This window comes from Euprymna scolopes, chromosome 32 (genome assembly GCF_053919585.1).
Source record: "Euprymna scolopes isolate OS-2025 chromosome 32, ASM5391958v1, whole genome shotgun sequence".
Taxonomy (NCBI): Eukaryota; Metazoa; Mollusca; class Cephalopoda; order Sepiida; family Sepiolidae; genus Euprymna; species Euprymna scolopes.
The window spans coordinates 2,275,754-2,292,105 of record NC_136513.1 but is presented as its reverse complement, the minus strand read 5'-3'; the positions used below and the strand labels follow the sequence as shown (position 1 = coordinate 2,292,105).

General features: G+C 35.8%; 2 protein-coding genes across 2 annotated transcripts; both read left to right on the top strand.

Moving 5' to 3' along the window:
- Nucleotides 1-11,257: 11,257 nt before the first annotated feature.
- LOC145256073 (protein CFDP2-like) lies at nucleotides 11,258-11,794 on the top strand. The gene has a single exon (XM_080114656.1). It carries the CDS (start codon nucleotides 11,258-11,260, stop codon nucleotides 11,792-11,794), a length of 537 nt encoding a protein of 178 aa, XP_079970782.1.
- A 1,431-nt stretch (nucleotides 11,795-13,225) lies between these two features.
- Nucleotides 13,226-13,786, top strand: LOC145256072 (uncharacterized). The gene has a single exon (XM_080114655.1). It carries the CDS (start codon nucleotides 13,226-13,228, stop codon nucleotides 13,784-13,786), a length of 561 nt encoding a protein of 186 aa, XP_079970781.1.
- The last annotated feature ends 2,566 nt before the right edge of the window (nucleotides 13,787-16,352 follow it).

Sequence of the window (16,352 nt, the reverse complement as noted above, 5' to 3'; positions counted from 1 at the left end):
TTTTTGTGCTTTGGCACACTCTTTCGTTCCGTTTTCTCATTTAAATTTAAATCTGCAGCCGATTTCTCGATTGGATAAATCAGAAAGGTGAAGATTAATGAGCTCACGACGATCACTAAGAGAAAGTCGGGGCATATGGACTAAATGTTATGTTGTATAACAGAGAACAACAACAATTACGATTTGAGATGTTTTTTGGCCCGTTGGTGTATATTTTAAATTGAGTTAGGGGCGATAATTTAGCTGGTTTTAACCGAATGTGTTGCTGCGTACATTTTTGCCTCCTCAATTTGAAGTTATTTTATAAAATTGACGGGAACACTAGAATATTTCAATTAAAAGTCAAATATGAACAGGTAAAATTATAGAGGAATAAAAGACGAATAAAATGAGTATATGTTGTTTGAACAGTTACATTAAATTTAGCTTAAATTTGTAGTTTTTGAAAAAATTACAAGTGCGGACTTTCTTTTTGCCGGCACTGTATATTAATGGACGGGTAGCCCGGCTTTGGTCGGGGGTAAAATACGTTTAGATATGGTATTTTTATTCGTCCATATTTCGTATAGATTATAAAAGAGTTGTGATTTCAAAATTAATATATATATATATATATATATATATATATATATATATATATATATATAATATTTATGTGCCGTCAGCGAAACTCGAAACCGAAAGCAATACTGTAGAAATCAAAGCTGGTTCCATTTCCACTGAAACAACGTAACATAGACATGAACAGATTACAATACATAAAACTAATGTAACAAGATATAAAACGTTTTACTAGATTTTCCCAGTTGTTGACCTCTTAAAAACCATGTTAACCAGCAAAACACCAGCAAAGCACGGCTTATGAAAAATCTCATCGTTTGATGGAAATTAGCGCCGCTCTGCACCTTTTAGTTTCGGCAGAAATAGAGTTTGAAATTAAAGAAGCACACCGACAGACATACAAACAGACATACATACCGGCATTTTATGTATTTACCTCGCGGGGTGTTGCGACCAACTTTGCTTGGCGTAAAGTACCCTTTAATATGATATTTTAATTTGTTCAGATTTCGTATATATTATTTTAAAGTCGTGATTTTAAAAGGAAAACAATATTAATGTACCATTAGTTAGAATTGAAACCGAAGGCAAAACTGTAGCATTGAAACTATTTTTAAATTTTAACCCCTTTTTACCCCAGAAAATATTTTAACCGGCCATAGACCCATAAAGGAACGGTTTGCAAAAATTCCAATAATTTGATAACCCCTTTTCGCGAAATTTTGTTTCCGGTGAGATAGACTTTGAAAATATGGAGACAGAGAGATAGACATTTAGCTATTTATATATTAGATTATTGTCTCGTGATTTCAAGAGTAAAATAAAAGTATTTGGGTGCCATCGGCTTGAATTGAAACTGAAAGCAAATCTATAGAATTCAAAGCTGGTGACATTAACACTGTACCAATGATACACGCATATGGACTGATTACAATAAAACTAAGCTAAATGTGCAAATGTGTAACAAGCTTTTAACATATTTTGACTCTTTAATAACCATTTTAACCGACTTAAGACCCATGAGAGAACGGTCCCTAATATATCACATCATTTAGGGCCCCTAGTGCCGCATTGCGACTTTTAGTTTCAGAAGACATAACGTGTTAAAATATGGAGACTGACTGAGTGATAGAAAAATACACTGCCTTTTATATATAAGATCAATGCTGGCTGAAGCGCCCGGTTTTGCACAGGCCAAAAATACGCTTATATATGCTATTTTAAATTGTCAAGATTTTGTATATATCATTATAGTGTCGTGATTTCCAAAAGGGAAAAAAAGGAAGTATTTCGGCGCAATCAGTGAGAATATAAAGCGGAGTTGTATCAATGAACGTTGGAGACGTTACCACTGACCAACGTGACATGCATATAAACTGATAAACATATAAAAATAAAATAAAAACTATGATGGATGTAGAAAATGTATGACGATTTTTAAAATCTCTTATTCATTTTTGATACTGTAAATCTATTTTAAAAGCTAAAAACCTATCAAAGAACGGTCCACAATACATCAAATTATTTAAGGCGCTTAGCACCGCTCTGTCAATTTTATTTTTGGAGGAGATAGTTTGAAAATATTGAGACAGACCGACAAACAGAAATGCAACAGACATATAGCCTTTTTTTATTAAAGTTTGTTTATATATATACACACACACACACACACACACACATATATATATATATATAATTATTTTTGTACTATAATAATTAAATACCTACAGACACTAGTGTTTCATCCTTTCGGGATTCTTCAGTGCAGGGTGTAACGATTACTACCAGTCGAACGATTCGAACCCCGCGACACGAGACATCTCTGGCTCGATTACGGAGGCCGTATCCATTCGGCTACCATTAACCGTGTGAAATAGCGTTGAATTTTAAACATTTTAATTTAAATGTTCATTACGTCAGACAGACAGTGATCAAATCGTTATACGATGATCTACGCATAAGAGCTAAATTGACCGACTTTTTAATTCAACTGAAAGTGCTCAACGATAAGAAACGAATTTCTTAAAGGGGCTGTCATAATTATTTTTTTACTATAATAATTAAATACCTACAGACACTAGTGTTTCATCCTTTCGGGATTCTTCAGTGCAGGGTGTCACGATTACTACCAGTCGAACGTTTGCGAAAAATCGTTTTCATCTTTTATTAGTTGTTTCATGACGTTTCGGCCACTTATTCCTTTTGCCTTCGTCAGGTGGTTACTGCGAGGGATAGGAACTCTGAATCCCCTGACTGCATGCACCTTCTCCTCATGTTAAGAGCTGATTTTGGAATAGACACCTCAACATTCTCATGGTAGAAATAGCTTTCAGAATTGGCACCCCAACCTACCCCTATAAAGAACCGTTTTCGGAATAGACACCCCATTTTGTGTGGGGAGTTATCAACATATCTGCCGAAAAGTTAACCTTGATAATCGCTGCCATTATCCCCAAGGGCAAATACTATGAAGCAACCTGGATACTTTGGGTGTGAAGTGTCGGTTGGAAAAAATGTAAATGATGGGCATTTATGTTTTTTTTTTTTATTAAGTGCGGAAATAATAATGCTATTATTTTGAAAGCCATTCGGAACATGTAAGAGTAGGGTATTTTATTAGTAAACTGTGCTTCCACTTAAAATTTAATAATCACATGATTACATGTTCGATAATAACGTGATTAAATTTGACCTTTATAAAGTGTGTGAAGCATTTATAATAAACACATATTATTCGTGTTAAATATAGAAAAAACTTATGTTTACATCAAGTGAGATACCCGTGTTGTCCCTTAAGATACCCATATAGTTAGAGTGTGTGCGTCAGTCTAGAAAAAACATGTAAAAAAACAGAAATAAAGGGTACCCCCCGTCATTAAGCAAAATAAATAAAAGCCAAAAAAGTACGGTTGTCGTTAACTACCTTGCCCCAAAATATATATTAAATATTATTTTTTTTAAACGCAAATAGGTCACAAATACTTATCTAAACGAAAATATTTTTTTTAAAACTAATTTCGCAACTGTATTTTCTATAAAATAATTTTCTACTTATCAGGCAAATAAGTCACAAATAACTTAGGTAAACCCAAAATATATTTTAAAAATAATATGGCAACTGTATTTTCTATAATATATGTAGTGCTTATGCATAAAATTTGTATAAAAAACAGTTATAAAAAATTATATTGTTAAATAATCGAAGAGCTACGCATTTACGAAGAGTAAAAATGCGATACTTGTTGTCAGAAGTTTAAAACAACAAAAAATGCCAACCTGTATTGCTTGTAAGTAAAGGACACGTTTTTATGTAAAAAAAAGAAATTCTGTCTGTATTTTTAAAAGTAAAGAAAATGTTCTGTTTAAAATAAATAAAAAATTGTAATCTTTTTCAAAAAGTTGTTTCTCTGTCTTTCATTCCGTGTTTCTGTCTTGTTTTATGATAAAATATTAAGAAACGTCGAAATGATACGATTACGTTAAACTGTTTTAATCATAAATATAACTAAAAAATAGTTCTAGCAAAAAATATGAACAAAAAAACATTTTTATTCAATTATTTTTAACGCGCGTTAATTAAAATACATTTGTTTTTGTTTTTTTCTAAACGATTAAAACAATTTTGAAAACAAGCAATCAACAGTTAAAAAATAAATTTATTTCGTCTGTCCGGAAAAATGATTTATTAACTGAATTTCTTTTAAATGTAATCAAGCAGAAACTGCCCCATGAAATATTTTTGTATGGCGTTTCGTGTATCACAGGTAAAAAGTTTGACGATGCTGGAAGTAACCGCCTTATCTAAAGAATACTTAAAAAAGCAATTAAATTGCTGCACTTTTATTGAAAACACACCAAATTCGGTTTTCGCATAATCATGAAAAAATCGCAAATATATCTATTAAAATTTGCTTGACTAAATCAGAGCGACGCTGCTTTTTCACATCGTCATATATATATATATATATATATATATATATATATATATATATATTTATAAATATATATATATATAAAGACACAGATATATACATATACATACACATACATATATATACATATAAATACACATCGACATACATATACAGATACATATATACAGACATATATGCATACATATATACTTAAATATATGCATAAACACATGTATACATGCATACAACATACATACATGCATGCACATACATGCATATATATACATATATATACATATAGGGTTACATCAATAGATATACATACATACATTAATACATACGTATATATATGCGTACATATATATGCATACATATATCCATACGTATATACATACATACAGCCGCATATATATATATATATATATATATATATATATATATATATATATATATATATATATATATATATATGATAGCAGCAAATTCTTTCTGTCATATTGCCATTACTTGATATAGCATTAAAACATTTAAACATAAAGACAGATCAGTGATGAGCCGCACGCAAGTGGGGTTTAAGCCCTTCCCAACCCTGGCATTATTTTGCACATATGGTAAAGACATGAGCGCCACTTGCTTCTTGCACATTCCCTTTCCGAATATCACGCTTCAGTCGTCCATATTAGTTCGATCAGCCTCTCCGCAAGGCCCTTCTCTACTCATAAATATAAAAAATATACTCGCATGCACATGTCTCAGTTTCTGCATAAATTAAAATATATTATTGTTGTAGACCCATGCTCTCCGCAAGGCCCTTCTCTACTCTCCACAATCCAAATCAAGAAACTCCCAGGTTTTCTCATCCATCTCACATTTTTCAAGGTGTACCTCAAATAATCCTTGAACCTCATTTTAGGCTTTTGAGGCAGAAGCCTTCCCTCGGCATGCTCGCCATAAAGGAGTTGTTTGGGAAGTCGACTCTCTGGCATCCTTACCACATGACCATTCCAGCTCAGTCTATGATTGATAATAAGACCCTCAATGCTTAGACATGGGGCTGTTCAAGAACCTCAACATCAATGGCAGAGATTTGCACGCACACATCTAATATTCGCTTAGGCACATCTGGTGAAACCGCTAGAGACGTCTCAAATGCTTCCTGTATGTTGTCCAAGTCTAACCGGCATAGAGAAGAGCAGAGAGAACGCATGGGGCATGAATCTTAATCTTTGTTTGTAGCGAAACTCCACAAACGCTTGTCCAACTTTCCAAAAGCATCAATTGCTTTGCTGATCCGAAACTATACTAAGTCATCTAGCGCACCGAACATACATAGTGTTCTACCCAAGTATACAAACTTATCGACAACTGCTATCTTCGACCCATAGCCATAAATTGATGGTTCATAGTATGGCATGCCTGTCGCAGGCTGATACAATAAGACAGTTTTTTTTTTTACTGATAGTCAGCCCCAATGCGCTGCAGGCAACTGCAAAGGCGTCCACAAGATGAGGCATATCAGCTCCCGTATGAGCCACCAGATTACCGCCATCTGCATAGAGCAAGACAATATATATATATATATATATATATATATATATATATATATATATATATATATATATATATATATTGTTTAATAGAATAGGTTGCAAAATTTCAATAATCAAGGAATCTCTGTACTTTATTATTTTCAGAAGCTATACATTATTTTATTGTTTCGTTCGCGGCGTAAACGTCAGTAAAATTATGCCTTAGCTGCCTTTTCAGTCGCTTACTCATTTATTGATTATTTATTACTTGAATATATTGGAACATTTCCGTGCTATTCTTTTTACTCTATATATGCTCTAGAATTTACAAAGATATACATCGATTTTCGACTTTTACTTTCATAAAAATGTAAAGAAATACATATTTTGATAATTTTTTAATCAATTACGATTGCTCTATACCTATTGATTAACATTTTCGAGTAAATTATTAACCTACTTGCTGGCAGCCCGTAAAATACAGAAACATTTTTGGGGGGTAAAAATCCTCCCTATTTTAGAACTAACTGGAATCAACCAGTCCTATAAATACCACTGCTTTCAGAGACTAGATAGAGGCAATCATACCATGTTTGACCGCATGCCACGAGCACGTTCCTCTCATGCCACTTTAGTGGCTCCTGTATTCTTTATGATAAATACATATTATATTTATATACTTTACACTACTTGTGGTTTATTTCATTTATGACCCCTAGCATGGGTCTACAACAATAATATATTTTAATTTATGCAGAAACTGAGACATGTGCATGCGAGTATATTTTTTTTCTTAATAGTTCATATCTTGTAAGTAAAAAAAAAAATCACTCGATCTGAGATCGAAACCAAAACCTAAAGACCGTGTGTCAAGTACGATAAGTATTAGAAAATCTTAATACAATCTTTACAATGTGTTTCAAACCATCTATTTCTATACATAACTCAGCTGTGTTGTGTTGTGTTGCTGTCTCGCATGCGCATTCGTGAAACACTTGAAAACAGGTCAAACCCGACAAATTCGAAAGACAAATTTTTCAATTTTGACCAACAATTTTTTCGGGCGAAAACTGAAAATTTCCAACTTGTCTGAATACTATCTATATGAATTCCATGTATGTAGATCAAAAGATTCATTGAATATCTAGGGTGAAAGGTGTGCTCAAATACACTCATTTTCCCTTCTACATATGTACTAGCAGACCGCTTACATTGCTTGATCGTATAACACACATAAATATTACATTTTAATTAATGCAGATTTCGGATTTATTATAAACAGAAATACCGCAAGTATTAAGCGTAACGTTTAATTGCTTTAAAAATGAAGCAAAAAATAACGGAAAGAAACAGAGACATATGCATGCGTGTATTATGTTTTCATCTTAAACAGTTAATTCTTGTAAGTAAAAAATACTGAAACTTAGGTAGAAACCAAAACCTAAAGACAGTGAGTCAAACGCAATAACCATTAGATTAACTTTAAAAAGTCATTCCAAATCTATTGTTTCTTACCATAGAGAAGCTTTCAGGTTTTACAACTATGCATACACAGTTTTGCAACAGTTGATAAACAGATAAAAAGCCGATTGTCCGCAACTATCTCTCTTTCAATTATGACCCCATACAATCGCTTTTTTCCGGATGAACAATGATTAAAAATTTTCCATCTTTCTGAATAGGCTATGTACAAAATTTGAAGTCTTTAGATAACATTTCTTAAGTATATAGGGTGAAAAGTGTCCTCCCACCAATTGTCACTTATATATATATATATATATATATATATATATATATATATATATATATATATATATAACCCAGAATACATAATGTATGTTTCATAGGAAGAAAAGTCATTAAATCCTGATATTAATTAAATAAGAAAGCGCATAAGACTCGACTAAGAAGTTTTAGAATAACTACAAGATTATATAATATAAAATATTTACTTACCTAACATATATACTAATGTACCCACGCCATCATATGATAAAATATGGATGAATATATATTTTTGTTAAACAGATTACATATACTCTAATGTTAAGTAAGATGTTGCTCATATTTCCTGAGGCATGGGCACATTACATAAACAACAGTTCTATGAAGGTACGAAAGTTGTCATTATATTCCATAGTCAACATATATTTTTGAGAAGGTTTACGCGAGGAAGATAACCCTATATATGCTCGTTGCCGGAGATATCAGGTTTATGAGCTGCCAAGGTTAAATAAAACTGTTGACTTACTATTTCACTGAAGATCGGCTAACTGTTATGTATACTATGGATTCACTGGCCTAAAGAGAAAGATCTGTTAGAAGTTTCTCGAAAAAAAATTTTTCTTAACATTTCATAAAAAAAATATTAACCGGAAAACATTATATGTGAATTATAAATTTAATTGATGTTTATATTTTGACGGCCATATTTTCATTATACATTCATAATTATTGTATAAAAAAAACTAATGAGCTGAATTAGAAAATGTCCATTTCGCGACTAGCTATATTTTTTAAATTGCATATCGACATGTTTATCAAATACAATTATCTATTATATTTATGTCGGATAATTATTTAGAGAGAGCAATTTAATATGTGTATTACTACTTTGTTTTTTGTTATTATGACACAAAATCCGGACTGTTTAATATGATTTTTTTTACAGATAATTAAAATATTTTCTTTTGATTATTTTCACACAAGGAAGTCAATATGTTTTTTTATTAAAAAGAATAAAAAAAATACTATTTTTTTACAAATTAGGAAATAAAACTTTGTATTACCTGAGAGGGTGAATTTTTAACGATTCTTTAAAGTGTATGCCCTTGCTTTATTAAATTTTGAGTCCGTGTATTATTTTACGTCTTTAAATGTAATGTTCGCAAAATAGTGAGATCATCATGTCCGCTCAAATCTGAACGGATTAAAATTATTAGAGACGGTTTCTTCGATAAAGGCTAAATTCTAACATTTATTTTCGCAAGTATATATATATATATATATATATATATATATACATATATATATATACAAATGCACACACACATATATATATATATATATATATCATTTACCTACATATAAATATATATGTGTCTATGTTAAAAACAGAGAAAGTAAAAAAGAGACTCGTGCCTTGAAACTTAGAAAGTATTTAAACAATCCGACATGCATATCAGATAGTGACGTACATTAAAAAACAATAAAGTTATATATATATATATATATATATATATATATATATATATATATATATATATATATATATACGCTTGAAAATTACACGGCTGTAAGCGATCCCTCCTATTCGATTTCATTTTAGTTCAAAAATATTTGAGTTCTTATTACGTGCGCCAGCTGATGCCGATAAGTACATTCATCTTTTTTAACAGCGGGAAGAATATATGTTACTTGCTCCATGGGGCCCGCCTCGAAAATTATCCCACGCATAGGGACTCTGAAATGTAAAGGGGGAAAAAGTTATAAAAAGAAGATTTCATCTAATGATAGCCGATATATATTTTATACTATAAGATTCTTTCATAATCGACCTGTCTATTTCGTTTTAACCGCTAAGTAGGTACATTTTGTCGGCATGATATCAAACCCGCGAGCGTCACTTTTTCGAGCATTGATCCGTCATGTACAGTTGTAAATGTGAAATCCAACTGCGTGTATACTATACTACTTAGAGGAGATTTTTCGGATGTTTTATATGGCAAACTGCCGATTACTAATAAGATTATTCTTAATAAAAACTGAACATAGATGCTTGGTTGTACAACGTTTTAATTGAGGCATACAATAAGGGGTGGCTAAGGAAGATATTAATATACAGTGATAATAAATAAAAATCAAATAAATAATATATATATATATGTGTGTGTGTGTGTGTGTGTTCGTCAATCGGAATTGATTATGACCATAGACAACTAGTTGTGTGTCCCCAGGTGGATGATCAGTCCAATCCGGGCGCGGAAGCCCCTGCCAAACGTTGGACACCAGTGGCTGAAGACGGCCACTTCAGCATCTCGGGCTTTTCGCGCAGCGTGCTTTTCTTTTGCAGATTAAGTTCGTCTTGCCTCCGCGAGCAGAGAGCTCTCTAGTACCAAGCAGCGGCAGGTTGTGCTGTCGGAAGCACTGCTTTCCCATGAGTTCACGTCAATGTTGAAGTCTTTCATATAGAACATCAGAGTGTCTTTGAACCGTTTGCGCTGTCCACAAGCTCTCCTCATTCCGCACCGGAGTTCACCATAGAACAGTTGTTTTGCTATGCGCGAGTCTGTCATCCCATACACGTGGCCTACCCAGCGGGTTTGCGCTTTGTGAATCGTAGTGATGACGATTGGGACCTTGGACCTCTCGAGAACATCAGTGTCTGGGATCTTGTCTTGCCAGCGAATGTTCAAGATGGTCCTGGGTATGACACTAAACTACATCCGGCAGCAAGACCCAGATCACGAGATCTAGTGTCTGAGGAGAATGTCACTACCTCTTGATTGCTGCTGTATTGGACCACCTTTGGGCAAGGTGCAGTACCCATAATCCCCCCTTCGCTGGGTTACAGCTGGGCAGGTGGAGCTCATCAGTCCTGGACAACAGTCCACCTACGGGAGTAAACCCAGACAGAAAATCAGGAGTGGGGGCCCTCAGGCGGTTGGCCAGCGCACTGCAGCTCCTGCAGCTCCTGCATCCGGATAGGTGTCCAGCTGTCCTGACTCCACCCTGCCACTGAGCGAGGCTTATTTCGGAAGAGAGAGTGAGGTTGGTCCTGCGCAAGACTCCTTCACTTAAATCTCCTTCCAGCCTAGTCATTGACAACTGCAAAAGTCCTGTGGTGATGGACAAGCAGCGGTGGCAGCAGGTACGGAATCACTGGAAGGCCATGTGGTCGTTCTTCTCTGAATTAGGAACAGCAGCAAGGTCTGGCAGCCACCTGAGCGACCAAGCAGTCCTTTTTAGGATCAGCTCTGCTTGCCTCCTAGCCTTAGGACGGAGCTAGAAAAGGTGCTCCAAACATGGCCTGTTCCACTCCAACCTGGCCAGCTTACCGTGGCTGGTCGGCTTCCCTCTTTGCGGTCGAAAATCAAAAGAACAAACAAAAACTCATTCTGGTATCCTGGACTGTCATGAACACTACGCGATCCAACTTCAACCACGACGAAGACCAGAAAGCCGGAAAGGAGAACGGCCTCAGTTGCCGGAGAACTCGGACAATATGGAGTAGATATAGCTGCTCTCAGCGAGATGCGGCTTCCCGACACTGGTCAGCTCATTGAATCTGGCTGTGGTTACACATTCTCCTGGAGCGGGCGTAGCAATGAAGAGCGCCGCGAGGCCGGCGTTGGATTCGCCATCAAAAATAATCTTGTGGGCAAACTCGACAGCATTCCTGAAGGCGTGAACGATCGCCTCATGACTCTCAAGCTACAGCTCCAGCTGAGTAAGAAAACATTTGCAACCATCATCAGTGCCTACGCTCCAACCATGACCAACCACGAAGAAATCAAAAAGAAATTCTATGAAGACCTCGAAGCCATCCTCTCCTCTGTACCACAGGCCGACAAGCTCCTCCTTGGTGACTTCAATGCCCGTGTTGGCAATGGCAAGGATCACCAAGCGTGGTCAGGTATAATCGGACATCATGGGATAGGAAACTTCAACAGCAATGGTCTTCTGCTGCTCAGGACCTGTGCTACGTATGGACTGACCTTAACCAACACAATGTTCTGTCTCCCAACCAGAAGCAAAACTTCATTGAGGCATTCTCGCTCCAAGCATTGACACATGATAGTCTACCTCATCGTCAGGGCTAAAGACAAGCAAGATGTGCTCGTGACGAAATCTTTGTGCGGTGCCGACTGCTGGACAGACCGCCGCCTCATTGTTTCCAAAATCAGACTGCAAATAAAGCCCAAAAGAAGACTACAAGGTCAAAAAGTTGCCAAACGAATGAATGTCAACAAGCTGAAACTCCCCGAAGGTCAGGAAGCACTCCAAACCACCCTAACAAGGCAACTCTCTGAACTCGAGTCCAACAATTGGGAGTCTCTCAGCAAGACAATCCATGCCGCTGCTCTCCAGGTACTGGGTCCAAAAACCAGAAACCATCAAGACTGGTATGATGAGAATGATGCGGAGATACAGAAACTGCTAACAGAGAAGCACCGGCTCTTCACGATCCACCAAAATGACCCAGACTCCACTTCAAAGAAAGACGCCTACTGTGGTAAGCGAAGTGAAGTCCCGAAAAAACTGTGCATCATGCACATACCTGGCTCAGTAACAAAGCCGACGAGATCCAAGGCTACGCCGATAGGCACGACATGAAGCGTTTCTACGAGTCCTTGAAGTGTGTCTATGGACCAACGACATCAGGCACATCTCCCCTGCTCGGTGCAGATGGTTCACTCATCACTAGGAAAAATGAAATCATCGAGAGATGGGCTGAACACTTTGACAGTGTCCTGAATCGTCCTTCAGACATCAATGATGAATACATTCAACGACTACCTCAAGTGCTAATCAACCATGCCCTCGACACCCCACCCACAGAGGAGGAGGTTGTAACAGCTACCAGGCAAATGTCGACTGGCAAGGCATCTGGCTCCGACGCCATAACAACCGAAGTATTCAAGTCTGGTGGTCGCTATGCTATATCATCCTCAAACAAACAGAACTGTTCCAAGAGTTGTGGTAAAGCGAAACTCTACCTCAAGATTCAAAGACGCAACAATTGTTCACATCTACAAAAGGAAGGACAACAAACAGTCTTGCGATAATCACCGAGGTATCTCTCTCCTCTCAATCGCAGGCAAAATACTAGCTCGTGTTCTTCTAAACCGCCTTCTAAAACATCTGGAATAGGGCCCTCTTCCAGAACGCCAATGTGGTTTTTTGCACAGGTCGCGGAACCATCGATATGATATTTGCCACTCGCCAACTCCAAGAGAAGTGCAAAGAACAACATACCTCTACATGACTTTCGTTGATCTCACGAAGGCTTTCGACTCATTTAGAAGGGAAGATGTGTGGAAGATCATGTCAAAGTTTGGTTGCCTGGACAAGTTTGTGAATATTGTAAGACAGTTCCATGGCGGCATGATGGCACGAGTAACTGATGATGGTGACATCTCAGCCCCTTTCCAGTTAACCAACGGCGTAAAACAAGGTTGCGTGCTAGCACCAACGCTTTTCAGCATAACGTTTTCGGCAATGCTGACTGATACCTTCAGGGAAGTTACTCCTGGCATCAAAATCCGGTACCGGTGTGATGGGAAGCTTTTTAATCTCCGCTGTCTATATGCTGTCAGTGAAGTAAAAGAAACAGTAATCGGAGACCTTCTTTTTGCTGACGACTGTGCTTTCAATGCCACCAAAGAGCATGAAATGCAACTGGAAGTGGACAAATTTTCTTCAGCATGTGAGAACTTCGGTCTTACAATAAGTATGAGCAAGACAGAAGGCATGCACCAGCCTGCTCCTGGCAACACGTACCAGGAACCGAACATCCAAGTAAATGGTCAGAGCTTGAAAGCAGTAGACCATTTCACCTACCTTGGCAGTATAATCTCTCGTGCTTCCAACATCGACATCGAAATCACCAACCGCATTGCCAAAGCCAGCAGCTCCTTTGGCAGACTAAGGAAAACAGTCTGGGAACGAAGAGGAATTCAGCAGTACACAAAGATCAAAGTGTACAAAGCAGTGGTGATGACATCTCTTCTATATGGTTGTGAAACGTGGGTCCTCTACAGACGTCACAAAAACAACTAAACCACTTCCATCTTCGATGTCTTCGGAACATCTTGAACATATATATATATATATATATATATATATATATATATATATATATATAGCACGCAAAACAAATATCTGTTAGAAGGCAAATTAAAGATAATAAATATATTTTCATCGACTTTTCTTTATTTCTCTGTTTGTATAGTTTTTATTTTGTTTATTATTAATTTTTTTTAATTCATTTTTTTCTTATTTTTTAAAAATTACTGTAAATGCAAATCTCATAAATATCGTTTTTATTTTAAAGCAAACCTTAATTAAAATGAATTTTGTATATAAATAATGATTTATAGAATTGAACAATAAAATTGTCGACCTAAAAGTACGACATTATTCTATTTACGTTTGATGGAAACCGATTTTCTTTTTTATGCCCAGTTATCTACAAATCACAAGACCGATGTCTGGAAGTTACACAATATTAAACGAGCTTGCTGGGAGATGGACCACTGTATAATGCAGGCTTTCGACCGATCACGGTGATAAGATCAGGACTATTGCTAGCACCTTCAAAACGCAAAATCCGGACGGTTCAACGTTTGAGAGCACAACCCCAGTCACGTCTTTGGTATGGTTTCAATTGACGACCACATCAAACCTTACGTCTTTTCAGTTGGCATGAGAGTCAACATTGAACGGTACGTGGATGTGCTGAAAAGTCTGGTGATCTGCTGGTGCAATTAGGTGCTCACTGAAAGAACATTGGTGTGGCAGTAGGACTCGGTACCGGCCCACAAATCCAAAGAGACCCAGAATTGTCTTCAAAAAGGAATGTACTCTTATCTCACTGGCCCACTCTCTCCCCCAACCTGAACCCCCGAACTATTACATTTGATCATACATCGAGAACACCATCAATATCACCTCAAACAACACTTAATCCAGTCGGGTCGCCTGCATCCACCGTGTATTTACCGACCCCCCTGCCCGGCGCTCGAGGAACAAACCTGGGAAGCATTGATTGAGACCAAAGGCGATTACATTAAGAAGATGTCAGCGGTACTACGTAATCAAATTACCTGAATTGATTTTTTTCAATAAAACTTCTTAAGTAAAGTTGTAGTGTGGTTTGTTTATGGCGACAAATTTATCTGTCCTTCCTGTACTTACATAATTATATGATTTTACGTTTCTTAATTTTTTTAAATGAGCGTCGGTTATTCGTAGTATATGGATCCCTTGATATACCGGCAGGAGAAAAGTCTGGCGATAGATTCACCATTGTCATAAGTACTGGTCAATGCATACATGGAATACGTTTAGAAATGCCTTTGGGGTCAACAAAACAGTGTGCTCGCGAAATGTGGAAGACACATGTATATTCTGATCCCAGCAGGAAAATGTTAAAAAATCACTAGACCTTTTGATCACTATTAGTAAACTTATACATTTCCGGGTGAAAAATAACGCATTATATTTCCTAGATGTGCCGATAATCCTCTCTAGTCAGTCGTTTATGTCATCTGCAAAACGGAAGCCAGTATTAACTGGAAAGTACCTAAACTTCAACTCTTATCATCTAGATAATGGAAAAATTAATAATCCTATGACCAGAACACCGAGCAAAAGCAAAATGTAGTATTATAACTGCATATCAATAGGTGATATAGAGTTTAAGAGAAAGCCTCCACCGAAAAAAAACTACTAAAAATCATGATATCTACTCCAAGAAATCTAAACCAGCCACGAAAGGACACCACTCGGAAACTCACCACAGTCTGCATACAATATATGCAGAGATTGCTGGGAAAGCCTAAAAGAATATGTAGTATATATTACGTCTGAAATTATTCAGAACCACTACAGAAACGGCATGTGTAATAAAGTACGTTACAGAAAAAAATAATGACTAAAAACTATGTATATAAGGCTCTTGTAGATGTGAAAAACTATACAAATAACAGTTACGTCGTCCATTAAAATGACAATTACGACAACATGGAAAAGATATTATACGTGAGAATTGAAAAGTCAGATATAGCTGACCATATCTGGAGGGAACTTATGAAGTAACAATATTGACTGAGATTAACGTTGGCTATTAAGTTCACTCAAAGATGCAGCATATGCTGCATGAATGTTAATTACTCCCTAGACAAGGTATAAATTTTAACACTATATGAGGTTCGTTGATTAATAATAATAGATACACTATACATTAACCAGTACACAATAATATATATATATATATATATATATATATAGGAATTACTATATATATGAATATATATAGACATATATATATATGAATATATATATATATATGAATATATAAATATATGAATATATATAAATATATGAATACATATATGAATATACATATATATGAATATATATATGAATATATATATATATGTGTGAATATATATATGTGTGAATATATATATATATGTGAATATATATATATATATCTACACACATATATATACACACACATATATACACACATATATATACACACACATATATACACATATATATACACACACACATATATACACATATATATATACACACGCATATATATATATATATATAT

Bases quoted from the DNA above. Each gene is read 5' to 3' on its own strand.
- LOC145256073 (XM_080114656.1), top strand. From the start codon at position 11,258: ATGCGGCTTCCCGACACTGGTCAGCTCATTGAATCTGGCTGTGGTTAC.
- LOC145256072 (XM_080114655.1), top strand. From the start codon at position 13,226: ATGCTGACTGATACCTTCAGGGAAGTTACTCCTGGCATCAAAATCCGG.